Source organism: Pristiophorus japonicus, chromosome 12 (genome assembly GCF_044704955.1).
Source record: "Pristiophorus japonicus isolate sPriJap1 chromosome 12, sPriJap1.hap1, whole genome shotgun sequence".
Classification (NCBI taxonomy): Eukaryota; Metazoa; Chordata; class Chondrichthyes; family Pristiophoridae; genus Pristiophorus; species Pristiophorus japonicus.
This window is the reverse complement of record NC_091988.1, coordinates 163,979,244-164,007,127: the sequence shown is the minus strand read 5'-3', so window position 1 is coordinate 164,007,127 and position 27,884 is coordinate 163,979,244. Positions and strand designations below refer to the sequence as shown.

Here is a 27,884-nt window from a genome sequence, read left to right as displayed (position 1 = left end):
ATTATGGAATCAGATTAGTACAGTCTGCATGAATTATTAATAGTTCAGTGCAAGACAAAATAGGGTAATGGGCCATCTGGCTATTGATTGTGAACCCCAGAAATACTGGGATAAAATCAATGCTTTGCTCTCTCCTATAACATGTGTATGTGTATGTGATTCATTTATGGACAAAGTAGCCAATAATCTCCAGCTATATGCATACCAACTCTTCCCTTGAGGGAAGAGATTAGCACGTTTGATTGTTTTGGAATTTTGGATCGGCATTAGGAAAGTGGGTTAAAATATTAGCGGCTCCATTATTCCCCATATGAGGTCTAGCAGATCTCAGAAGACTGTGCATGAGCCCAGAAGCACCACCTTCCTAGTAGGAGGTGAGGATTATAAAGACAAATTTCAGTCTTTAAGCTTGTATCACTCTAAGCTAAGCTGAGTGGTACGATAAGATGTAAAAGAGCCCCCATTATTTTGGAGAAATAGAACTGACAACCATAATGGCCCTGAAATCCCACAGGGGTTCTCTTTCTCTAATTCCAGTAGGAATCTGGCAGAACTCCCCCCGCCCCCCGCAAAATGGGCAGCAATCCAATCTAACCCAGACATGCCAGGTTTCTGCTACTTTTCGGGGGTTCCACAAGCCTCCCGTTGAGGTTACAGTAGAAGACGCAGAGAATCCCTCTGGAATTTCAGAGCCAGTGTATATGAATGGGAGGAAACTGTGTAGACCTACCTCTGGAAAAAGGGGATTGGTGAGACAGAACAAGTAGGAGAAATTATAGAGAGGCTTATGGGAAAAGCTAAAGAGATAGCCAAATCTGACATTTAAAACCATAACGTCATTATGCAACAGGACCAAGAAAAAAGCTTTTGAAGCTTGCAGTAGCAACTTGGTGAAATTAGCCTGAGTAGTTTGCTATTCAGCTGACTGTTATATGATGCCATTCAGAGAAAGAGAACCCCCTTTGATTATTGGTTAAGACTAAATAGAGTTACAGGAGTTTGAAATCTCGGGGATGAAGATTAAGAACTCCATGTTGGAGATCACAATGTTGTTGGTCAAATATTACCCTGATCAAGTGCTATTGGCCCCTGCTCTCCTCTGGCAAAGCTGTTCACTACTCCAGGATCATCTTGGAATGCAAAAACAACCCTTGGCTTCTTTTCTCCACTACCAACCATCTCCTTAAACCCCTCCACCCTAACCTCCAATAACAAGTGTGTGGTGCTCATGGATTTCTTTATCACTAAGATTGAGACCACCCATTCAAATTCCTCTGCTGCATCCCTTTCTTCCTCTAACCCAGCAAGCCAAACTTTCTCATCGGTTCCCCATGCCCTAGCCCTGAACCCACATCTTTCTCTAGTTTCTTTCCTATTTCCCCTCATGCCCTCTCTGACCTCATCTTATCTATAAAACCCACCTCCTGCTTTCTCAACCCTATTCCCACTAAACCGCTGACCACCCAACTTTGCTTCCTGGTCCCCATGGTAACAAATATTGTAACTGGTTCCTTATCCTCAGGTACTGTCCCCATTCCTTTCAGATCTGCCATCATCACAACCCTCACCCTTGCTCCCTCCGTTCCTCATCTCCAACCCTGCCTCGGCACTGAAAAGGCCTAACCAAAGTCACAAATGGCATCCTATATGACTGTGACAGGGGTGCACTATCCCTCCTCATCCTTCTCGCCCTGCCTGTAGCCTTTGACACAGTTTACCAAACCATCCTTCACGAATGCCTCTCCTCCGTTGTCCAGTTGGGTGGGTCTGCCCTCGCCTGGTTCTACTCTTATCTCTCTTGCAGTGCCTTCTTTTCCCGCCTTGCACCATTACCTCTGGAGCCCCAGAAATCTATCATTGACCCCCTCCTATTTCTCGTTTACATAATGCCCTTTGCTGACGTCATGTGAAAATGCAACTTGAGGTTTCACATGTACGCTGACAACACCTCACCACCATTAATCTCGCCCCCTCCACTGCCTCTGTGTTGTCACACTGCTTGTCTGACATCCAATCCTGGATGAGCCAAAATTTCCTCACTTAAACATTGGGATAACCAAAGCCATTGTTTTCAGCCCCCGCAGCAAACTTCATTCCCTAACCGCCAATTCCAAGACCCTCCCTGACCACTGTCTCAGGCTGGACCAGACTCTTGGCATCCTATGTGACCCTGAACTAAGCTTCTGATCCACATCCTCTCCATCACTGCCTATTTCCACCTCCATAACATCGCCTGTCTCCCGCCACCTCCCACCCCCCCACCCCCCACCTCAGTCCATCTGCTGCTGAAACATTTATCAACTATTACCACCAGACTGGACTATTCTAATGCTCTTCTAGCTGGCCTCCCTACTTCCACCCTCTATAAACTTAAGCTCATCCAAAGTACTGCTGCTCATATCCTAACTCACACCCAGTCCCATTCACTCATAACCCCTGTGCTCACTGACCTCCCAATGCCTTGGTTTTAAAATTCTCAATCTCGTGTTCAAATCTCTCCATGGCCTCACCCTTCCCTATCACTGTAACCTCCTCTAGCCTTACAACTCTCCAAGAACTCTTTGTTCCTTCAAGTCTAGCCTCTTGTCCATCCCTAACTTCCTTCACCCCACCAATGGTGTCTGTGTCTTCAGCTGTCTAGGCCTTAAGCTCTGGAATTCCCTTCCTAACCCTCTCTGCCACCGCCTTTAAGATGCTTCTTAAAATCTACCTCTTAGACTAAGCTTTTGGTGACTTGTCCTGGTGTCTCCTTCTTTGGCTCGGTGTCAATCTTTGTCCGATTACACCCCTGTGAAGCACCTTGGAACATTTTACTACATTGAATGTGCTATATAAATGCAAGTTATCATTGTTCTTGTTGTTGTTGATTCCATTCTCGCTGCAGATTTTAATTGTTTTCTAGAAAGATGGATTGGAAGAGACGGCCAAGAAATGATTGACAGTTACCACATTCAGCAAGTACCTCAGTTGCTCCCAAAAGATATTAAAGTACAGGGATATCAGGAGAAACCCCAGGAGCTAGAAGTTAATACTGAATTGATCAAAGGGTTACTAAAGCAATCATGTAAGGATGTTAAATTAGAGACTGTAATGAATAGATTAATTAGTATGTTTGACCACCTGGCTTTATGCAGAGCACATCACAGGTTCAAAGGAAATAATGCTCTTCATATCAAATTTATGAGGAGGGACAGACCAACATAATTTATTATACTAGGGATCACCTGTGTTTTTAATCCTGCATGTTTGAGCATGCCTGAGCATGTTTAATGCCAGATGGAGCAAGAGGGATAAATGGGAAACTAGCAAGGAAACTAAGGGGCCAAAATTGGTGGCCTTACCACCCACTGCCGCCGAGTTTTTTGCCGCTCTCCCTTTGGTGACAGATTCATCCAGGTCTGCATCCGGTGGGAGGGGAGTACTGCCGGGAACCACCCGCTGATGCCTGCTGACGGCCTCTGGCGGCCAAGTCATGTAAGTGACCTCCCCCCGCCGAGTTGGCATATTGGTCCGGGAGGGAGTCGGCGGCAGCAGGGGGAAGGACCGCTGCGTGGAGTCAGGTCTAACCCCAACGGTAAGTAAGAAGAGCTGCAAAAAAAGGTTAGTGATCATTTTTTTGATTTTTCTTTCGCCATTTCACCTGTATGTGGTCCCCTGAAGGTGTTATGCTGTTTTGTTTATTTTATTGTGAATATTTTTATTTTTCAGTGTTCCTCCCTCCCTGGGCCCAACTCAATCCTCGGTGGCACCTTGGCGAGGATCGCATTTGCCGCCGAGATTGAGAGCTCCCGCCCGCTGCCGCCCAGATTGAAGGCGTAAGCCATTATTTGGCCGGTACTGCCACCTCTTTTAGAGGGATCTTCCTGGCAAAGTACCGCCCGGTCTCTTGGCGGCCATCGGCTGTCATTTGGGCGGCACTTGATAGGGCCTTGGCTTCCACCAAGTTTGGGCCCAACTAAAACATTCACAATAAGAAGGGGATTGTTTTGGTGGATAAGAGATCAACCCCAACATTGATAATGATTTTAAAATCTGTTTATCACTATTAATGTACCATCAGCAGGAGGATAGAGCAAAGGCTTAAAGAAAAGGGAGCAATATTTTGAACCCAAACCAGAACTAAATGTTGCTTTTGTTTGACAAAAGGAGGGAAAGAGAAAACAGGGAATTATAGACCGGTCAGCCTGACCTCAGTAGTGGGTAAAATGATGGAATCAATTATTAAGGATGTCATAGCAGTGCATTTGGAAAATGGTGACATGATAGGTCCAAGTCAGCATGGATTTGTGAAAGAGAAATCATGCTTGACAAATCTTCTGGAATTTTTTGAGGATGTTTCCAGTAAAGTGGACAAGGGAGAACCAGTTGATGTGGTATATTTGGACTTTCAGAAGGCTTTCGACAAGGTCCCACACAAGAGATTAATGTGCAAAGTTAAAGCACATGGGATTGGGGGTAGTGTGCTGACGTGGATTGAGAACTGGTTGTCAGACAGGAAGCAAAGAGTAGGAGTAAATGGGTACTTTTCAGAATGGCAGGCAGTGACTAGTGGGGTACCGCAAGGTTCTGTGCTGGGGCCCCAGCTGTTTACATTGTACATTAATGATTTAGACGAGGGGATTAAATGTAGTATCTCCATATTTGCGGATGACACTAAGTTGGGTGGCAGTGTGAGCTGCGAGGAGGATGCTATGAGGCTGCAGAGTGACTTGGATAGGTTAGGTGAGTGGGCAAATGCATGGCAGATGAAGTATAATGTGGATAAATGTCAGGTTATCCACTTTGGTGGTAAAAACAGAGAGACAGACTATTATCTGAATGGTGACAGATTAGGAAAAGGGGAGGTGCAACGAGACCTGGGTGTCATGGTACATCAGTCATTGAAGGTTGGCATGCAGGTACAGCAGGCAGTTAAGAAAGCAAATGGCATGTTGGCCTTCATAGCAAGGGGATTTGAGTACAGGGGCAGGGAGGTGTTGTTACAATTGTACAGGGCCTTGGTGAGGCCACACCTGGAATATTGTGTACAGTTTTGGTCTCCTAACTTGAGGAAGGACATTCTTGCTATTGAGGGAGTGCAGCGAAGATTCACCAGACTGATTCCCGGGATGGTGGGACTGACCTATCAAGAAAGACTGGATCAATTGGGCTTGTATTCACTGGAGTTCAGAAGAATGAGAGGGGACCTCATAGAAACGTTTAAAATTCTGACGGGTTTAGACAGGTTAGATGCAGGAAGAATGTTCCCAATGTTGGGGCAGTCCAGAACCAGGGGTCACAGTCTAAGGATAAGGGGTAAGCCATTTAGGACCGAGATGAGGAGAAACTTCTTCACCCATGGAGTGGTGAACCTGTGGAATTCTCTACCACAGAAAGTAGTTGAGGCCAATTCACTAAATATATTCAAAAGGGAGTTAGATGAAGTCCTTACTACTCGGGGGATCAAGGGGTATGGCGAGAAAGCAGGAAGGGGGTACTGAGGTTGCATGTTCATCCATGAACTCATTGAATGGCGGTGCAGGCTAGAAGGGCTGAATGGCCTACTCCTGCACCTATTTTCTATGTTTCTATGTTTCTATGACATGAAAGGCTTAATTTATAGTTAAAGCTAATTAGGATTCAAAAGTTTTCATTTCGATACTAGGGTGTCAAACCAGCATGATGACATGATCAAGGGTGCATATGAACATGAGTCGGACATTCAGCCATTCAATTAAGTCAAGGGTGATGTATATATACTTCAACTCGATTTACCCACCTTTGATCCAAATCCCTTGATGTCCTTACCTAACAAAAATGTATTGATCTCAGTACTGAAAGTTTCAATTGAACCAGCATCCACAGCCTTTAGGAGGAGACAATTCCAGATTTAAATTATCTTTCATGTGAAAAAGTTCTTCCTGGTTTCACTCCTAAAAGACTTAATTTCAAGATAGTACCCCCTGTTCGGGATTCCCCAACCAAAGGAAACAGTTTCTCTGTTTATTCAATGTCATTTAAACCTTTGGAACCTGATAACATTCTGTGCTGTACCTCTCCAAGGTCAATATATCATTCCTGAGGTTTAATGCCCAAAGCTGAATGTAGCACTCCGGGTGGAATGTGAGTAAAGCTCTGTACAATGGAAGCATCACTTCCTTGCTTTTGTTTTCAAACCCCCTTGAGATAAAGGCCAACATTCCTTTAGAATAATCTCTTTTCCTGATCCTCCACACGGACAAGGAATCCTCAGAAAAGTTAAATAAAAATACTAACCTCTGTGGCCTCTTCTGGCCAGTCTGCTGCCTCCTGTCAGGTCTGACTGTCAGGTCTGGCCCCATGCAGGCCTCCCAATGTTCTGAATTCAAATTGTGTGGCAGTGCTGAGGACATCAGTATTAACAACCATATAGGTTTTGTATTAGTAGTTACAGAAACCCAAGATAACGTTCTTATTTTGAACATTATAGGATTCTTTGTAATCTGAGATTGAATGAAAAGGAGTAACTTTATTGGAGTAATCCCTGCCCTGCTCATTCCCCGCAGCCTTGTATTGTCCTCAGCTTCAGACATTTAAAAGATGCAATGATCTCTGCCTCAATCACTCCCTGAGGCAAAGAATTCTATGCTCCAACAACCCACTCTTTAGAGAATGTGTCCTAACCTCTATCGCTCGCTTACCAAAGGAAATAGTATTTCCCTCTTCGCACTTTAATTTTTTTTTAACTTCCATACATCTGTTATCAAGAGCTCCCAGGGGGTAATTTTAAATTTGGTCGATGCTGTAAAATGAGCAATATAAAATTACACACCCCACCTGATTTTTCTTTCCATTGATATCAATAGAAGGCAAAATTGGGTGAGGTGCATGATCGGCAGTCAATTCAATATCACCCATTGTACACCATCAACCAAGGTTAAAATTACCAGAGTGACTATTTGCACTGTTTTTTCTGCGCCTGCGCCCTCTGGACTCCGCCCGCGACGCCTCTCATGCCTGCACAGACCCCTCGGACCCGAAATCGGAACTGGAAGTGGGGGCCCCGCAATGACCGCGCTGAGACCGCTGCAGAAACATTTTCTGCCGCTGGTGCCTGGAGCTGGATTTGCTTCCAGCTTTTGCATTATTTGGAACATTTTCACGGCCTTCTGTGGGAGAGAAAACATCGGAGGTAGTGGGAGAGAGGCGGCGGGCGGGCAACGGGGGGAGGGGCGAAGAGAGACACGGGGGGGCGGTTGGAGAGAGAGGGACACGGGGGGGAGAGAGAGAGAGAGAGACACGGGGGGAAGGGAGAAAGGGACATGGGGGGGGAGAGAGAGACATTGGGGGAGGGAGAGAGGGACACGGAGTGGAGAGAGAGACATGGGGGAGGGAGAGAGGGACACGGAGGGGAGAGAGAGACATGGGGGGAAGAGAGAGAGACAGAGACTGGGTGAGAGAGAGGGGATTGGAGGGGAGAGAGTGAACTCAGGGAAGATGGATCATGTTCTTCCAACCCCACCCCATTTACACCTACACCCGATTTCTCGGAAAGCTCGGTGCATATGTTGCAAGGGACATCATTGGAGTGGATGAAATCCAAAAGTCACAACACTGTTACTATTTACTTCATACCGAATAAACCTGTTAACAATCCGTGACCCACACACAATGTCCCATCTATGGCAGGGCAGGCAGGGGGTTAAGGTTAGGAACTTTGGCTGGGATGGGGTTAGGAACTTGGGCTGGGATGGGGTCAGGAACGTTGGCTGGGATGGGGTCAGGAACTTGGGCTGGGGGAGGCGTGAACTTGGGCTGGGATGGGGGTCAAGAACCTTTGCTGGGTTGGAGAGCTCTTTCCTCTTTGAGTTCTGAAGTGAGAATGGCTCAAATTACACCTTGCAAAGTCACTCAGAACTTGGGCTGGGCGGTTCTATTACGCATTCCAGAGAAACTTCTGGCCATGGCTTATCCGCCAAGGGAACCAATCAGAAATCAGGTCATGTGATAATGGAGAGCCATTCAGAGCATTTTTCGAGTGCAAATCACTCCATGTTAAAATTATGGCCCTAATATGATTGCTGAGAAGTGTCATGTATGTATGTATGCTTGGAGTTACTAGCCACCAGGTGGCGCCACTGTCGGAGGTCATTGGACTGGATGCATGTGTGTGCAGCCCAGGTATAAAAAGCAAGCCATTATGTAATGTAATCACTTTGGACCCAGTTTTGCACCTGTGTTAGTTTACAGTATTCAGTCTATTGAGTTATTACATACATAACATTTGGCGACAAGGTAACGTAAGAACCTTTGCCTTCCAAAATGAGTACAGTTGGAATTCTGGAGAGATTCGTGGAGGGAGAGGACTGGGCAGATTCTGTAGCTCGCCTGGACCAGTATTTCATGCAAACAAAATGGAGGAACCCACTGACGCAATGAAGCACAGGGCGGTCTTCCTCACGGTTTGCAGTCCGAAAATCCAGGGACACATAAAGAATCTTCTCTTGCCTGCAAGTCCAACGGACAAGGACTATGAGGAATTGTGTGTTCTGGTATGTGACCATATCAAACCAGAAGAAGGCATCATCATCTCATGATCTCGATTCTACAAGCACATTCGTTCTGAGGGCCAGGATATGTCAGAATTCGTTGCCAACCTAAGATGTCTAGCTGGACTGTGTAAGTTCGAAAATGCATTGGGAGACATGCTGTGAGACTTCTTTGTAATCGGCATCAACCACGAGGTGATCCTGCGTAAGCTACTGGCAGCGGAGAAGTTGGATTTGAGCAAGGCCATCACGATTGCCCAGGCATGCATGACCATCGACAAAATCTTAAAGCAGATATCATCGAAAAATTGGAACTTGATAAGTATTGTAAACAAGATTGTATCGTCGTTTGGCAGAGCTGCATATGGCAAGGCCTACTCAACTGTGTATGCAAAACCTAGGGTTGCCCAAAGTCAGCCAACAGGAATGAATCTGATTTCACCATGTTGGAGTTGTGGGGGCAATCATCGGCCTCATCAGTGTCAATTTAAATAGTACATTTGTAAAGGCTGTTCGAGACTGGGGCATCTCCAGCGCATGTGTCCACAACTGAGCAAGCGTGCTGCGACACACCACGTGGAGGATGATGACCAGTATAGCGCGGATCCGGATATGCAATCCGAGATACGAGAGGAGGAAGTGTATGGACTGTATTCGTTCCTAACAAAGAGCCAACCGATAATGATTAATGTGAAACTTAACGATGTGCCGGTACCGATGGAATTGGACACGGGTACGAGTCAATCAATAATGAGCCAGAGGACATTCAACAAGCTGTGGGATACTAAGGCTGTGAGGCCTAAGCTGAGTCCAGTCAATACCAAGTTGCATACGTATACTAAAGAACTCATATGGTGATTGGCAGTGCAGTAGTCAAGGTGTCGTATGATGGTGCGGTTCATGATTTACCATTATGGATTGTTCCAGGTAATGGTCCAATGCTGTTTGGCAGGAATTGGCTCGAAAAAATCAAATGGAATTGGAACAATATCAAAGCATTGTCGTCGGAGGATGATACTCCATGTGCTCAAGTGCTGAGGAAGACTCCCTCGCTGTTTGAATCAGGCATCGGCAATTTCATGGGAGCCAAGGTGCAGATCCATGTGGACTCGGATGCAAGACACATCCATCATAAAGCTTGGGCGGTTCTGTTCATGATGAGGGAGAAGGTCGAAATCGAACTGGACAGACTCCAGCTTGAAGGGTCATATCACCAGTCGAATTCAATGAATGGGCCAGCCCCATTATTCCTGTGTTGAAGAGTGATGGCACTGTCAGGATTTGTGGAGACTACAAGATTACGATCAACCGAATTTTGAAACAGGATCAATACCCATTGCCTGTTTGCAACGCTAGCCAGGGGGAAGTCGTTCACTAAACTGGATCTGATGACGGCCTACATGACACAGAAACTGGTCGAGACGTCGAAGAAACTTATGTGCATCAACACTCATAAAGGACTGTTTATCTACAACAGGTGTCCTTTCGGAATTCGCTCGTCTGCAGCCATATATCAGAGGAACATGGAGAGTCGACTGAAGTCTGTCCCTAGAACCGTCGTGTTCCAAGATGACATCCTGGTCACAGGTTGTGACACTGCCGAACATCTGAACAATGTGGAAGAGGTTCTACATCATCTGGACATTCGAAGTGCATCTTCATGGCACCGGAAGTTGAATTCCTGGGGAGGAAAATTGCTGCTGACGGCATCAGGTCTATAGACTCGAAAACCAAAGCCATAAAAACGCATCCAAGCCTCAGAATGTGATGGAATTGCGTTTGTTCCTTGGTCTATTCAACCACTTTGTAAATTTCCTACTTAGATTGAGCACTTCATTAGAGCCACTGCACATGCTGCTGAGAAAAGGCGACAACTGGGTTTGGTGTCCGTCTCAAGATAGAGCTTTTGAGAAAGCTACTAATCTGTTTTGCTCTAACAAGCTGCTGGTACATTATGATCCGTGTAAGCATCTAGTATGCTTCATCATATGGAGTTGGTTGCGTGCTCCAACAAGCTAATGAGTTGGGTAAACTACAACCTGTTGCGTATTCTTCTAAAATGTTTTTCAAAGGCGGAATGAGCCTACAGTGGTAGAAAAAGAAGCATTAGCCTGTGTGTATGGGGTTAAAAAGATGCATCAGTACCTGTTTGGTCTTTGGTTTGAACTGGAAACAGATCACAAGCCACTCATTTCATTGTTTTTGGAAAACAAAGGTATCAATACCAATGCATCGTCCCGCATCCAGAGGTGGGCACAGACATTATCTAACTATGATTATGTCATTCGCCATAAACCTGGCACCGAGAATTGTGCCGATGCACTGAGCCATCTGCCGTTGCCCACACCAGAGATGCTGACGTCACAACCTGCAGACCTATTGTTAGTTATGGATGCTTTTGAAAGTGAAGGAACCCCTGTCACGGCTCAACAAGTTAAGACCTGGACCAGCCAGAACCCGATATTATCGGTTGTGAAATGTTGTGTCCTTAGTGGTGATTGGTCTGTCATACCCAAGCAAATGGGTGATGAGACCAATTCTTACAACCGTCGCAAAGATGAACTATCCATTCAGTCAGATTGTTTACTGTGGGATAATCGTGTTGTTATGCCGAAGAAAGGCAGAGAGAAATTTGTACATGATCTACATAGCACTCATCCCGGTATTGTCATGATGAAAGCCATTACCAGATCTCATGTATAGTGTCCTGGAATTGACTCTGATCTGGAATCATGTGTGCATCAATGCAACACTTGCACGCAGCTAAGTAAAGCACCAGCAGAATCGCTGCTGAGTCTGTGGTCGTGGCCATCTAAACCATGGTTCAGGATCCACATCAACTTTGCAGATCCCTTCCTGGGAAAGATGTTTTTAGTTGTAGTGGATGCATATTCCACGTGGATAGATTGTATAATCATATCATCCAGTACATCCACAGCTACCATTGAGAGCCTTTGTGTCATGTTTGCCACTCATGGTCTGCCCGACATCGTTGTAAGCGACAACGGATCTTGCTTCACTAGTCTGGAGTTTCAAGAGTTCATGAAACTCAATGGTATCAAACATGTGAGGTCAGCACCATTCAAACCCGCATCTAATGGTCAAGCAGAGCGTGCTGTCCAAACCATCAAGCAGAGTATGAAACGTGTAACTCAAGGTTCACTGCAGACTCACTTGTCATGCATATTGCTTACTACAGGACAAGACCCCACACACTTACTGGGGTCTCCCCTGCTGAACTATTGATGAAGAGAGGTCTCAAGACCAAGATCTCTCTTGTCCACCCTGACTTGAACGATCATGTTGAATACAGATGTCAAAGTCAGCAGTGGTATCATGATCGCGCTGCTGTGTCACGCGACATTTTTGTTAACAAACCTGTGTATGTACTAAATTATGGTCAAAGTCCCAAGTGGATTGCCGGTACTGTTATGGCCAAGGAGGGTAACAGAGTATTTATCGTCAAGCTCAAGAATGGGCAAACATGCAGGAAACATGTTGATCAGATAAAGCTGCGGCACACGGATGAACCGGAACAGTCTGAGGAAGACACAATCAGTGACCAACCAACCTACCCTCAGTCATCAGAGGACTCTGCTGTCATCAATGAATCTGGACTTTCAATCCCTGACATGGTCATTGCCACTCCCATCAGATCAGCTACCCAGCCCCCATTCTTACAGACTTAGAACGCTCGCCCAAGGCTGGAGTTGAACTGAGACGATCAACTCGGGAGTGGAAAGCCCCGGACCCTCTCAATTTGTAAAAACTGTTACTAATATCTTAAAGGGGGATATTGTCATGTATGTATGTTTGGGGTTATTAGCCACCAGGTGGCGTCACTGTCGGAGGTAAATGGACTGGACGCACGTGTGTGCGGCCCAGGTATAAAAGGCAAGCCATCATGTAATGTAATCACTTTGGGCCCTAATAAAGCAGAGCCAGGTTTGCACCTGTGTTAGCTTACAGTATTCAGTCTATTGAGTTAGTACATACATAACAAGAATCAAACTCAGTTCAATTACTAGGAAGGCAGCTGTACTCACCATTGCACCAGCATCACATTGTGCTGGATTTTGTGGAACAGCACTCGGCATTCATTTCACTTGCCCAGACTTTCTGTGGGCTTTTGCACTGTGATTTGCAGTAATTAGGGAAGCAAAATAGCACAGTGCCCTCTACAGGGGATCTGTGATAAGTGTGAACAGGAGAAAGAACTGTGCATCTCCTTAACCAATCAATCAGATTGAAGAATCTTTACTGAGATGCTTTTAAAAGTAAATTTTCAATGTCAGATTGTTTGGCAGTAACTAAGACTTATTGTGCCGTTAAAAAAATTACTTACATTTGAATGGACAAGCCCTAACTTTTTCTGGCATGTTTAGTAAGTACGTAAGTACCTCACGTTTATTGTATAAGTACCGTAACTTCACGCTCTTCCATGTGTTTCAATGTTGAGTATCCTGGTGAGATACTGTTAGAAATAAAGACTTGCATTTATATAGTGCCTTTCATGACCTTAGGATGTCCCAAAATGCTTTACAGCTAATCAAGTATTTTTGAAGTGTAGGCACTGTTGTAATGTAGGAAACATGGCAGGCAATTTGCACACAGTAAGCTTACACAAACAGCAATGTGATAATGACCAGATAATATGTTTTAGTGATGTTGATTGAGGAATAAATATTGATAAGAACACCAGGGATAACTCCCCTGCTCTTCTTCAAAATAATGCCATAGGATCGTTTATGTCCAACTGAAAAAGCAGATGGGGCTTCGGTTTAACATTTCATCTAAAAGGCAGCACCTCCAACAGTGCAGCACTCCTTCAGCACTGCACTGGTGTGTCAGCTGAGATTTCTGTGTTCAAGGCTCTGGAATGGGATTATGAACCCAAAATCTTCTGACTCAGAGGTGAGAGTGCTACCCACTGGGCCACAGCTGACATGTGAGCATAGCCTGTGGAGGAACAGGGCAACTCTGTCAGCCATTTCCTGATTTCTGCATTCAACTGCGCATGTCCAGATGCCAGAGGTTGCCATGTAACCCTGTGAAACCAGGGAATGGGGTAAAAAATCATGGGACTTTAGCACTCAAACTAAGAGAAAAATGAAAGAAGTAAAAAGTCTCTGTTAAAAATTGTGTTAAGTAAAGAAAATTTAGAACTAATTATTCAAAATAGCGTGTATGTAAAATGGTGAAATTATGAAAATAGGTATATAAATGATTACACATTTATTTTATTTACAAAGTTAAAAAGAAATTGTTCCCATACAACTTGTAATGTATGTTATTAAAGAGTGACAAAGAATGGAAATATTTTTTTATTAATCATTATATAAAAGTAATGGATAGAAATGTGTATTGATATATACAGAAATTTACATAAAATACATTTCTCAAGCAAAATGATGTAGAATATACATTCTCTTATACCTGTGATTGCTAATAGTCATGCAAGTGGTATTCACTTTTAATTAAAAGTGTAACAAACTATTGTATTGTTACTACTTGATTCAAGGTAAATAGTCAAATCTTCAATTATAATGTTTCTTATATTGTGATGCTTCCTAGTGCTTGCATTCACATTCGGCTATGTGAAAAATATGGGCAATGTTCCTCCAACCTCCTACATTGTGCAAACATTGCAGCCCAGTGTCATCCAGCAGAGGGAGCTCACAGCCCAACAGATGAATATTAGGATGGAGACTTTGCGTCCTAAACAGGCCAAACCGCGGTCGTCAGTTAAACACCTAGGCCTCGGAATTTGTCTTGGGTGGTGGCACTAAACGGGTGGTATCGAATCGGCCGCCCGTTATACGCAGCACCCGATATCCATCAACTGCATTCCATTCCATTGCAGTCAATGGAACTGAAGATCAGGTGCTGTGTATATCGGACAGCCGATACGATACCGCCTGTTTTGCACCATCGCCCTCGGTGAATTTCTAGCCCCCAGGGTTTTCATGAAGGTTCTGCATATGTTTCACACATTGCTGCAGCATTGTGCAATGTAGCCTCAAGATCCAGTGACAGAGGGCTCAATTTTCCCCAGTGATTTGCGCCATTATTTTTGTGCAGGCTGCTTTTTTTGGACTAAGTTAAAAAACCAGATTCCCCAATCGACTTGCACCAACATAACTCAGTTAGTTACGATTTTTTTAGGTAAGTTTTTTTTTTCAGCCAAAGGGGGCGTAACCTGCCGCCCGCGCCAATTCTGGCCATTTAGACAAGTTTGGTCAGCTGAGAGTTACTCCAGTTCTGCTTAGGCCAGTGTATGTGGCCTCGGCAGAAAAATCTTCTGGAGAGTTAAAGAAATCGGCGCAGGTAAGGAAATCAGTGCAGGTAAGTGCAGCAGATGCCTGGACAGCAGCAGCAGGAAAGGTAAGAAAGGGGGAGAGAAAGGTGGGGGGGGGAATGGGGAGAGAGAGGTGTGGGGGGAGAGAGAGATGTTGGGGGAGAGTGTAGTTGGGGGAAGCCTTTCGGGTGTAGTTAGGTGCGGGGACCGGGAGGGAGGAGGCCGTTCGGCCTGGGATAGGGGCGGGGGAGCAAACCGGGAGGCCATTCGGCCTGGGCTAGGGGTGGGGGAGCGGACTGGGAGGCCATTCAGCCAGGGTTAGGCGGGAGAACGGCCCTGCAAGTCCTTCGGCCTGGGCTAGGGGTGGGGGAGCAGACCGGCAAGGCACTCAGGGCCAAGGTCGGGCAGGGAAACAGACTGGCAAGCCCTTCAGCCAGGGCTAGGGGTGGGAGAGCAGACCAGGAGGCTACTCTGTCTGGGCTGGGGGCGGGGGAGCGGACCGGGAGGCCATTCAGCCAGCGTTGGGTGGGAGAACGGACCAGCAAGCCCTTCGGCCTGGGCTAGGGGTGGGAGAGCAGACCAGGAGGCTACTCTGCCTGGGATAGGGGCAGGGGAGTGGACCGGGAGGCCATTCAGCCAGGGTTGGGTGGGAGAACGGACCAGCAAGCCCTTCGGCCAAGGCTAGGGGCAGGGGAGCAGACCGGCAAGGCACTCTGGGCTGGGTGGTGGGGTGGGAGAGTTTGAGCTGGACCGGCAGCAGCAAAGGGCTCGGGGCAGGCTAGTGAAGCAGGCTGGCAAGCTTTTCAGCCAGGGCTAGGGGCAGTGGAGCATGACTGGCTTTAATAATTGGAGGTAAGTTGCTGCAATATATTTTAATGTATTTTTAAGTTTATGCAATGTTTTTTAATGTGTTTTTGTTGATGCAATGTGTTTTAATGTGTTGCGAGCTGGCTGTATGTTTCACTTTGCAGCCTCAGCTCGCATTGTATCCCTGGTTACTGTGGCATCCCGATATTTTTGATGCGGATCTAGGCTCCACCCGTAAAACTAAAGGACAGGTTAGTCCACACCAAGATGAAGAAATCCAACGGGGAAACTCAAAACATTTTTTTTTGTTGTACTTGGGCCCCAAAAAATGGGCGGAACTCTTCGAGTAAGCTAAAAAAAAACTTTGGGGAAAATTGAGCCCATTGACTTTTAATGATTTCTGCAAAGCAATTAATGGTAACGGAAAGTGTTCACTTCAACCATTTTTGCTATGAAGATGATATGCTAATTAGTGCTGGAAACTCAATATTAAATGGGTGATCTGTGTAGTAAACAGTAGTTCAAAGCCAGAAGTTTCCTTTTAAATTTTTTAGAAATGTGGGACATGTTTAAATCTTTAGTGTAGCATTTTTTTTTTACACTGTACAATCTTGTATGGAAATAAACTGCTCTTAGTGTTGCAGTATGTTAGAGGAATTTATTTGTAAGCATGTGGGCAGTTATAATGGCAGACACAGGTGATGATGAACATCATCTGCTGTTTCACAATCCTGCCATGCTTGCACTTTAACTCCACGATCTCTGATCTGGTTTTGTGTGGAGTGCAGCAGCGACTATCAGAGCATGAACCACAGTATATGGGTCTATACGTCTTAACACTAACACAGTTATTGTATTCAAGTTGAATTGGTTGAGGTGCCCTTGTTGTTGGCTCGCAAATCTTCCTTCCCTGGAAAAAAACGGATATAAGAGCATAACAATTAACTGTGAAATGCAATTATGTGGCTTGAAAATATATCTCACTTGTGCTTAGTTAGTTCATTATAGTGTCCAATCATTGTGTAATATCCCAATTTCACAGCAGCAAAAATATCACTCTAACTGACTTTACCTGAGGTTGATCACAACTGCCAAATAAAACCAGAAAATGCTGATGAAAGTTTATCGACCTGAAACATTAACTTTGTTTCTCTCTGCACAGGGTTTAAGAAACATCCTAAGATGCTTCACAGGTAGGCACAAGGAAAACAGGTGCCGAGCCAAGAAAGAAAGAGAATAGGAAGGATTCCCAAATCCGTCGTCAAAGGCACGAATTTTGAGATTTTTTTCAATCAGATCTGAAGCGTTAATTATTTCTCTCTCCACAGATGCTGCCTGACCTGCTGAGTATCTCCAGCATTTCTGTTTTTATTTCAGATTTGCAGCATCCACACTACTTTGCTTTTGTGTAACTGCTAAATATCCCTTCACCTTCGCACATGACATAGCTATCAATAACACCTTCTGCATAATGGAGCATTGTAACAAGACAATGCAGAGCTTCAAAAAGCAATCCAACTACTATGGCTCTGATTTTGTGGGCAGCAGCGAATGAACGATGCCAGCCATTCATTGCACTCAGATTTTCTATTCGCTTTTGCACTGGAGCTTGCAGTGATTTGAAATCCATTTCAGCATGGCGTGCTCTACAGGGGATCTGGGACATGTGTGAACAGGGCAAGCAACTGTGTGTATCTCCTGAACCAATCAGATTGAAGAGCAGCAAAAATATCACTATAACTGACCTTACCCGAGGCTGGTCACAACTGCTAAATAAAAACAGAAAATGCCGATGAAAGGTCATTGACCTGAAATGTTAACTCTTTTTCTCTCTCCACAGGGCATAAGAAACACCTGGAGGTATCAGTTTGAACAGTTAATTCAATGCCAAATCAGGTACAGAATGGAAAATAAAGAGAGGGAAAAAAAGATGTGATTAAGAGAGAGAGATAAAAGAGCCAGAAAGAAAAAGTAAAAAAATAAGTTTTAATTTTTTTAAATCTCCAATATTAATTAAAATCTGAAGGAATGATACTCAACACTTGTAAAAGTTAATTTTCAGTGCCAAAGAGATTGTTTGGCAGTAATTAAGACTTAACACCCTGTTCAATATTCACTTACACTTGAATGGACAAGATGTAACTTTTTCTGCCATGTTTAAGAACATAAGAACGTAAGAAATAGGAGCAGGAGCAGGATCTAGCCCCTCGAGTTTGCTCCGCCATTCAGTAAGATCATGGCTGATCCGATCCTGGCCTCAACTCCACTTCCCTTCCCTCTCCCAATAGTACTTGACTTCCTTATCTTTCAAAAATCTGGCTATCTCCAATTTAAATATATTCAAAGACCCAGCCTCCACTGCTCTCTTGGGTAGAGAATTCCAAAGATTCACGACCCTCTGAGAGAAGAAATTCCTCCTCATTTCCGTTTTAAATGGGCGACCCCTTATTCTGAGACTATGCCCCCTAGTTCAAGACTCCCCCATGAGAGGAAACATCCTCTCTGTTTAGTGGGTATCTACAACATAAGTAATACAACTTCATGCCCTCCAATGTATTTCAATGTTGGCTGTCTCGGCTATTTACTGCTATACCGAAGCTTCTGGAGAAGCAGAGCAACTCGGACAGTAACTTCCTGATTTCTGCATTTAACTGCGCTGTGTATGGTCGACAGAAGTTGCTGTCTGATTTACTCTTTAATAACAGTGAGCTCTGATAGCCTCACCATTATTTTTACCTCAAAATCCTAGCCAATGGGTCTATGGTCTGTATTTAGAAACAGGGCTATCACGGATGAGTCAATACTATCTTCATTTGGCGCTCACACAAACACACTTTTAATAGGTTCTGATATGTTTTTGGCTGAACCCTTTGTTTATGTATGAAACACTCACCTATCTACTGTTCTCTCTGTTTAAGTATAAGGATGCTCATTCAATCCATATAATCAGTTTACGTGGAGTACTATACTAATAATTCAAAACTCTTTCAACTGCCAATGTAGTGTATAGCTCTTTTTTAGATTAAATAAATCTTGTAATGTGCTTCATCACCAACAACTTTATTGCTGAATAAATGAGGAGCTGGTGAAAGATTTACTATTGCTCACCAATTGAGTTTGTTTTGCATGATCCTGTTGACATGGTTTCACTATACAAAGTTGGCTTTGTGTCTCCAAAATACAACTGGGATTCTTGTTGGAAATTCTGGTAGACATCCCTATCCCACAGCTCTTGGAACAGGCACTCCACTCACTGCTTTGCTCTGGGCAGTTGTAAGTCACACTGGAGGGATATCTCCCATAGAATGCTTCCGATCTGAATGCTGAAGATAATATAAGCAATAATCTTAGTTGTTTCAAAATCAGTCATAAAATGAACAAACAATTCATGCATATATTTAGGCTGTCAAATAAGCTACTACCATAAGAAAACTGTGCACTTAATATAATGGTTCGTAAAAATATTAATTTGTCAACAACAATAACTTGTATTTATATAGCGCCTTTAATGTGGTGAAACGTCCTAAGGCGCTTCACAGGAGTATTATAAGACAAAAGATTTGACACCGAGCCACATAAGGAGAAATTAGGGCAGGTGATCAAAAGCTTGGTCAAAGAGGATTATATCATTGAGGATATAAATCGAAAATTCTGTTGGAAAATTCTTAGCACAGGCAAATGATAGCTACACACAAAAAAAGACGACCTTGGTGATGGCTTCTATTTTAGAGTTTCCAACGCTGTGTATTCATGCTCACTATAATAAACAGCTCCTTTGGCCGGGTCCACACCACGTGAATGGATCATATAGTTCAGGCTGAAACAATAACAGTGTTTATGGCTGATTTTGACGGACGGGCCATATTTGCACGCCATTGTTGGGCTGCCCAGACGTGCGAATACTGACAGGCAGCCCGCCCGATTGAGTGAAGAGATTTTTGCCTCAGAACTCCAGTATTTAACGGGTGAATGCACATCTTAAAAAGAGTGGTGTGTAGTCACCCTCAAAAAAACTTTGCCTGCTGACTGTAATCGATTTCACAACAACACTTATTGTTTCATTGGCACTCAGAATGGTCAGTTCTGTGTTTTATTTTGGTGATTTCTCAGCATTTGCTGTTTATTCTGTATCCCTCAGAAGTGCCAGCTCCATTGTCTCTGCACATGATGCCGTATCTGCAGGATGTCGAGAGCAAGAGCTTCAGTGACATTGTGGTGAAGGTACTGGTGGAGCAGGTTCAGGAACGGACCAATGTCCTCTTCCCAAAGGATGGCATGAGGGCACCGACACACCCCCAGTTGCAGTCTTAAAGGGAGGTTGCAGAGCTGGTCAGCGTGCACGGACATGGCTTCAGTGCAGGAAGAGTTTTAAAGACCCGACCAGGACTGCAAGGGTGAGATACAGGTCTTCCTGTCTCCATTTATGATGAGCGACACCTTTCCATGGTGATTTTTTTGCTACCTCCCCACCCCTCCAATTCACTCTTCCCTCCCTGTGTTCTGCCTACTTCTCCTCCAATCACAGCAGGTCACGGCTGCTTATGCCCTCACAAGTCTCAAAGAGAAGTCTGAGTTCACCTGATCACAACTCGAAGGCCTTTCACTCCTGCTAATTGTTGCCACCTTTTCTTACTGCAGCCACTCCCATCTTGCTTCAAACTTGCTGCTTATCTGCATGCTCTCCAGATGAAAAAGGCTTACACAGCTGAATAGCTGGTAACAAGTCTTTTTGCAGGCGAAGATGATGCATAATAGGAAGGGGACCCGAACTGAGTGTGCGTGTGCGTGTGGGAGGGGGCGGGGGTTGCCTACTCTCATGCACCCACTAAGTCTGATGGAGGAGAAAATCATGCAAACGTAGGGCCAGGAATCTGCTAGAAGCATTGATGAAGGCAAAGCTGACACAAGCCCATATCAAAGTGTCTGCCTTTATTACTATTATTCGCTTTCCTCTCACAATCCTGAATGTAAACTGTGTGGCACCTTAGTACTGTCTACCCCGGATAGTCCTCAACAGCTTTGTTAACTGTCATCCCACACTAGCCCTTGTATCTTCTCCTCTTCTCTAGCTTCTCCTCATTTTACACAACAGGAATCTCCAGAGGAGAACCCTCCCAAAGAACTATTGTCACTCATTCACTCCAGACACCAGCGTAGAGATTGGCACCCCAGCTGGGATAGAGAGTGAGGTAGAGGCAGATGCACAGGGTGATTCAGTCAGCACTAATGAACAGGTGCAGGAGACATTAGAAAGGGAAACCCAGGACCTGGCTTACCAGAGGGCAAGACCAGGTCACAGTTCTGCTACAGAGGATCGAGATGCAGACCTCGGAGGCCCAGCCTACTGAAGAAGACTCCCTGACATGCACCAGCATATATGGCAATCTGGCCAGTTTCATGAGCGGTCTGCTGTCTACTGTAGTGTGCATGATCACCTCTGGGGACACATTGGATAGGACCTCTGCACAGGGGTCTGTGTCGCCAGCTTTGGGAGCTTTGATCAAAGCTCAGGACCGATGCCTTACAGGCTTTGGGCTCCTTTAGGTTCGTCAGTTTCAACATATGGATATGGGTTTCCAAAGTGTCATTGATTTTGTACAGTCTCACTTTCAACTATTCAATCATAGCCAGAGCATCGTCAGCAATGGCTTCTCTTCTTGCCCTTGCACCATTACCTCAATTCCACGAAGGATCTGTCCTTGGTCCCCCTCATCTTTCATATCTACATGCTGCCTCCTGATGAAATCATCTGCATACATATCTATCTCCGTAACCTCCTCCTGCCCTACAACCCTCCTACCAGAACTTTCGGTTTCTCGGTGCATTATCCCCCTCCCTTTACCCCACCATGGGTTAGCCTGCTTAGAGATGTTCAGGCCCCACCCGCTCTAATTTTCTCCTTAAACCCCTCTGCCTCTCCACCTGTTCCTTTAAGACCCTCCTTAAAGCTTTGGCCAAACTTTTGGGCACCCGTCCTATTGGGCTGTAAATTCTGGCCTCGTCAAGACCGTACGAAGTGCGCACGGAGCCGGCGAGGTCTCGCAAAAGCCGGTTTTCGGGCAAGATGTGCAAGCGCCGAAAACCGGCTTTTCCGATCAGTCAAGATTTCTCTTGACAGATCCTCTGCAGGACAGATATTTGCAGGGGAGAGATTGGGCTATTTGCCCAACTCATGCCCAAGGAATGTCCTTCAAATTTTTACGCCTGGTAAAAGTAGGCGTATAGCTTACTTTTACCAGCCTAAGAGTTTTAAAACATAGAAAAATTAAATTTAATCATTCATTTTTATGTTAAAAACCCTGTCCATTAACGTAAGTTTATTTTTAACCCTATTAAAACACATTAAAAAAAATTCCCCCCCCAAAATATTTTTTCTAAAACATTTAATTACATTTAATTACATTTCATTTTAAATATGTGAGGTATTTTTTAAATTTATTATATTGTGTTTCTTGTTTTAGAAGGGTTTTCTCATTGATAGTAATGGGAACTCGCACAAACGGAGTTCCTATTTTTATCAATGCGAATACTATCTAGTGATTGGTGGTCCAGGCCCACGTGACTCCAGCAATGCCATACGTATGGGAAGTCATCTCCCCGCACGCTGCACAGCGAATGAAGGCCTCCGACTGCAATCGTAGGTTCATCCATGGCCACCAGGTATTTTCATAAAAACATTTCAGGTCATAGGTGTTCGCTAAATGGAAGCCTCTGACTGCAATTTCCCCCCCTTGATCACCTTCTTTGGTTCAATATCCATTTTTGTCTGATTATGCCTCTGCCTTGCACTGTTTTTTGATATTAAAAAGTGCTATATAAGTGCAAATTGTTGTTATAATGTTTTTGCTGTATGAAAGGATCAACTACTAAATATTTAACAACCAACCAAAGAAGCGGCTAATATTTCCACTGCCAATATGAATAGTCTTTTGCCTTTCCATCCAGAGAGTTTCAGGTTGCAGAGATTATTACCAGTCCTAATTCAGTCAAATTGTTTTCATTCTTTCCCATTCCTGCTCCACACATTAGAGATGGGTGAAGTATTGGCTATCATTCCAGGCTATCTGTTTGATTATTTTGTGCTATGAAGATGTTTAAGTGCCATACTGAACTGGCAAAGTATGCTTTAAAGCACTGGTGAGTACTAAACAGTACAGAATGTGTCAGGCATGCCTATACTGATCAACCAAATCAATCACTATAACCAGATTCCATTGTTCTGATAATGCATGAGAGTTGCAGTGTAAAGCAAGGATAGTATTTACAAAAGAACTCTGGATAAGTACCTGCCAAAGCATTGCCAAAGATACCATTGTCTTGCTTCTCACATATCCATCGAGGACAGCATTCTCCTGGGATCTCAACACGTTTTGGATAAGGGCAGTCTGGACCAGGCAGGCGGACATCTTCACTACAGCGTGGGATGCAACCAATTCCTCCATCCGAGCACCAACAGTGATATTTACAGCTGGGCTGGAATACATCACCATCCTTATAGATCACCCCATTGAATTCACATGTTCCAGCTTCAAGTGCTAGACACAATTTAAAAATGTTCATAATTGATATCTCATTTACACTGAACTTCACTGTAATAGTTCAATATGTTCAAAAAATATCACTGTGTAGCCCATGTCATTTCATTAATTTACATTATAATAGAATATATATAATGGTCCAGAATTTGCGGTCAGCGACGATGTTCATCACAACTTACACTTCCCAACAGACTTTTTATCGGCTTTTGCACTGGAACTTGCGGTGATTAGAGAGCCAAAACAGTGCAGCCCTACAGGGCATCTGGGATCTGTGTGAACAAGGTAAGCAACTGCGTATCTTTGTAATCAATCAGATTGAAGAATGCCTAGCCAATCAAATTGAGATGTGTAGAGTCTAAACCAGGAAGTTTAAATTAGAATGTTTAATTCAATGCCAAATCATGTACAGAAAGCAAAAGAGAGGGAAAAAGATGGGATTAAGAAAGAGAGATTAAAAAAGATAAAAGATTTTTTTTTAATCTTCAACAATAATTATAATCTGAAGGAATGAGATAACACACTTGTAAAAGTAAATTTTCAGTGGCAGAGATTGTTTAGCAGTAATTAAGACTAACACGCTGTTAAAAATCAATTTATACTAGAATGGAAAAACCCTATTTTTCTGGTGAGTTTAGTGGGTAATCTTAATCTCTCTTAATCCCGTCTTTTTTTCCCTCTCTTTATTTTGCTTTCTGTGCATGATTTTACATTAATTAAATATTCCTGGTTTCGACTCTAGGTGTCACAGTAAGGATTCTTCAAACTGACTGGTTGAGGAGACAGGCTGTTGCTTGTCCTGTTTACACAGGTCTCATATCCACAGTAGAGGGCGCTGTTTCCAATACCCGATGACCGTAATTGCTGCTCAAAAGCCCACAAAAAGTCTGTGGGCAGCTGTAAGCGTAATGAACAACGAGTGCTGTTTGTTCTCTGCTGACTGCCAAATCCGGGCATATTATATTATATTATAATAAAACATATTATTTAGCGATTATATTAATAACTAGTTGACTAAAATCTAAAACTTTAACTTGTTATTCATCTGTCAATTTCACCAGTTGACTAACAGGTTCTAGGAATAACTTCAAAATTACTGTTAACACAAAGAAAATATTATGCAAACTAGATTTGAAATGGCTTAGCCTCAAACATCAACAAATGGATGCACTGTTTGACCATAAAAGCTTCACTGTGGAATGGGCTCTTTAAGATGATGAAATAATGAGGTAAAAGTTATATATCTGTCCTGCATTTCAGCGAGAATCCTGCATAGTTGAACATTATACTTGTGTTATTTCAAATCCAGTTTTTTGGACTGAAATCCTCATTAATCACTTGCATATCTACAAACCTGTGCACAGAAGAATGCAATCACTATCCGACTCTACGCACAATCATAATATTTTGTACTACATAGAAAAGAAAAAATAAAAAAACTTGCATTTCTATAGCACTTTTCATGATCTCTGGGCATTCCAAAGGACTTCATAACTAATGTTTTAAAGTGTAGTCTATGATGTCATGTATGCAGGGACTTAGGAACAAATGGCTGCACTCTGATTAAACCATGGCACCATACAAGCTGACAATGTTCTGTTGATATTTAAGTCCAAACAATCAATCAATACACACAGAAGCAAACAGAATTATGGCTAGAGAGCAGGTTAAAATAAGATCTCTGACAGCAAAAACAACCCCCCCCCCCCCCAATCCTCCCACCTGATTTATGAACAGAAATTGTATTATTTCCAGATCCATCATGATTCTGGTATTTACTGGGAATTTCAGATTAAATACAGATACAGACAGAAAAGTAGGAAATCTTGCCATGTGTTCTGCCTGCTTTCAAAATAGGCACCAAGATGCTCCGAGAACATATATAGGTCTGGATTTTATGGTCAGCGGCAAAGTAATGGCACTTGCCGCTGCCCTCGAAGAAAGTTGCATGCAAGGATCTAGTGATCTCTGTGACATCAATTTCACCTCTCCCGACATTAATTTGAATCTGACGCCAAATCTAGGGGAACTCCAGCGTCCAGCAACAGTGATGTCATCAAGCTGGCTATGCAGCCAATCACACTGAAGAATTCTCACAGACAGCAAACCAGGAAGTAAAATGCACAGATTTTCCTTCATTTTTTAATCAATTTACAGAGAGAAAAATAAAGATTGGGACATACACATGGGATTAAGGTAGAAGCTGAAATATCATAAATAAACTTAAAAACCATGGAATTTTTTATCATAGTGGAAAAATTTGACATTCCACAAATATATAATTAGTTTTTCAGGGCCAGAACAGTTGTCCAGCAGTAATTATGACTCAGTATGCCATTACAAACCCTGGTACACCTCATTCAACAAGACTTAACTTTTGGAGGAGGGTTTTAACAGCAATATTCCAGTGTAAAAGGGTAGTTATCGTCAGTCAGTAATTTCAATTGATTGCCGGTTCCGGGGACCTCTGGAGGAGCAGGGAATGACTGAGTGCAACTTCTAAATTTCCACATTTAACTGCGCATGTGCAGATGCCAGAAGTTGCTGTCAGATTGACAGTTGTAATGACGCCGAATGTTGGCAGTTTTGCCATCATTACAACCTCAAATTTAGGGCCATGATAATTATTTCATTAAAAAATGGTTCTAAATGAGAAAAGAATTAAGTAAAATTGATCGACACAGAGTTTCTATGAAGTCTGATGTTGGATTAGGCCACAAGGTAAAGACTAGTGTTGGATTAGGCTACATGTAAACTCAGTGAATGTTTATATTTGGATGGTCAGGCAGGAGATACAGTGAAGACTGATGATGGATTGAACCTCGCAACACATTCTATTGAAGGCTGGTCTGGGATTAGATAAGTAGATATTATACATTTAAAATCAGATTGTCTTTTTCAGTTATGGCCCAGTGCTGATAGGAATAGTTTGTCTTCCTGAAAAAATGTTCCACTGTGCACATGTTAGTAAACAAAGATATTCAATACCTGCGTTAATGTGCATTGTATTGCAGTCTATATTGTGGAAAGCCAAGCACAGATTGGGTGACCATTTTGCCAAACCTCTTCATTTTCTTCAGAAGTGTGATCTTGACTTGCCTGTGATTCATTACTTCAACTTCTATTCTCCTGAGCAGGAATCATGAACCCCCTCCAATGTGCAGTAAGACATGGATTGCACTCAACCTCTTCACCAGCTGTATTTCCCATTCCAACCTGTCTACTGGCTCGTCAATCCGTTCCTCCACCCAAACATATTGGATTACTGTCAGCCACAGAGGGTTGGCTTGCTTCTGATCTTCCATTGCCAGGAATGTCCCCTTGGAGCCTCAACCCAAAGAGACCTCCCCATAGGAGAGTAATCACTTGTTGCTCAAATCAATTTAATGGTCGACATAAATAAATTACTAAACTGTCTGCTGATTAATCTTAAAGAACCAACACTGTCGTTAAATGTGACCGAAAGCACCTGATCTACATAATAAAGTCAGAAGATATTAAAGTATTGTACCATGCAAATTTATAACAATTAAATTCAACACTGCACTGTTAGCTTGACACAGGGTTGGTATTCTGGAAGCACATGATGCAATGGGCCGAAAGGCCTTCTTCCAGACCTAGTGCGTTATCCTATACAGAAACACGATTAAGGATTACCTTATTATTGATAAATAAACTTACAGGTACATATCCCGCTGGTCCCAGAGTAGCTGTTGCTGTGATCACAGACCAGATCCTGATGGGGATCGCACACGTCCAAACCGGTGCAATATTCTCCCAACTGCTTAGCACAGACCCGGCAGCAACCGCAGGCATCCACAACCAGAGGAGCTCCCGGAGCGCAGCGGGGCGGAATCCGGGGGCAGCGGCACGGATAGGGACAGAGCTGAGCACCAACCTGCGGGAGGAGACGGCAATCGTCAAAATATGGTCACCGAGGAACCGCGTGGCGTGGACTGAGAGGCGGGGCTGTGGGTGGACAGATGGAATATGTGGGATGCCTGTGAGGTGAGTAACAACAGGAATATTTCATTCCAACATTAAACTGAGAGTGGGGAGAGAGAGCAGAACGTTTTGTTAGTTTCAGATCCACGTTCCCCGAAATAGTTCATAGTGTATTCTGAATCACTATTTAAATTGTAATGTAAACCACGGAAACATGCTAAAACAATTTAAATTGAAACCAATCCGGTAAACCGATACAGCAATTATTCTCTGTTCACTTTGAAGTCACTATTATTGCTCCGCCCCAGCCCGAACAAATACAAACTGTAACATCTGACATAAGTACACCTCCTGTATTTACTTTACTGAGGATCTGTTGACATGGGGCAACAGCTTAAATGAACTATTACGTATCATTAAACAATACCTGCTTAAGTATATGCCAATGTGCAAAACAGGAACACAAGTGGGTTTCCTCACCTTGTAGGCAATGCAAAGGATATAAAACGTGAACACGCTATCAACCCAGAGATTCCTCATGGTGTTTCTGTGCTGTTTGTTCGAAGCAGTACTGTGGAGAGTTCTGCAAAGCTGCTAGTTTCAAACTTTGCAGCCTCTGGCGAGTGGGAAAGTGGCGGTATTTATAGGGAGCTGTGACGTTAATCACAGACTGGACGGCAAACAGAGACAACTCTGGAACACCGCCAACTTTGTCCGAATTCCGGATGCCATCTGACATTTTGACATCCGCCAACATGAGGTCCAATTAGTTATTGGATAACAGTTAAAGAA

General features: G+C 43.7%; 1 protein-coding gene across 1 annotated transcript; it reads right to left on the bottom strand.

Moving 5' to 3' along the window:
* Positions 1-13,910: 13,910 nt before the first annotated feature.
* LOC139277034 (CCN family member 2-like) lies at positions 13,911-27,646 on the bottom strand. The gene is made up of 5 exons (XM_070895036.1): positions 27,573-27,646; positions 26,829-27,045; positions 22,899-23,147; positions 18,721-18,935; positions 13,911-16,522 (listed from the first exon to the last, which is right to left on the bottom strand). The coding sequence occupies exons 1-5, from the start codon at positions 27,630-27,632 to the stop codon at positions 16,271-16,273; spliced, it is 993 nt and encodes a 330-aa protein (XP_070751137.1). The 5' UTR covers positions 27,633-27,646; the 3' UTR covers positions 13,911-16,270.
* Positions 27,647-27,884: the final 238 nt, after the last annotated feature.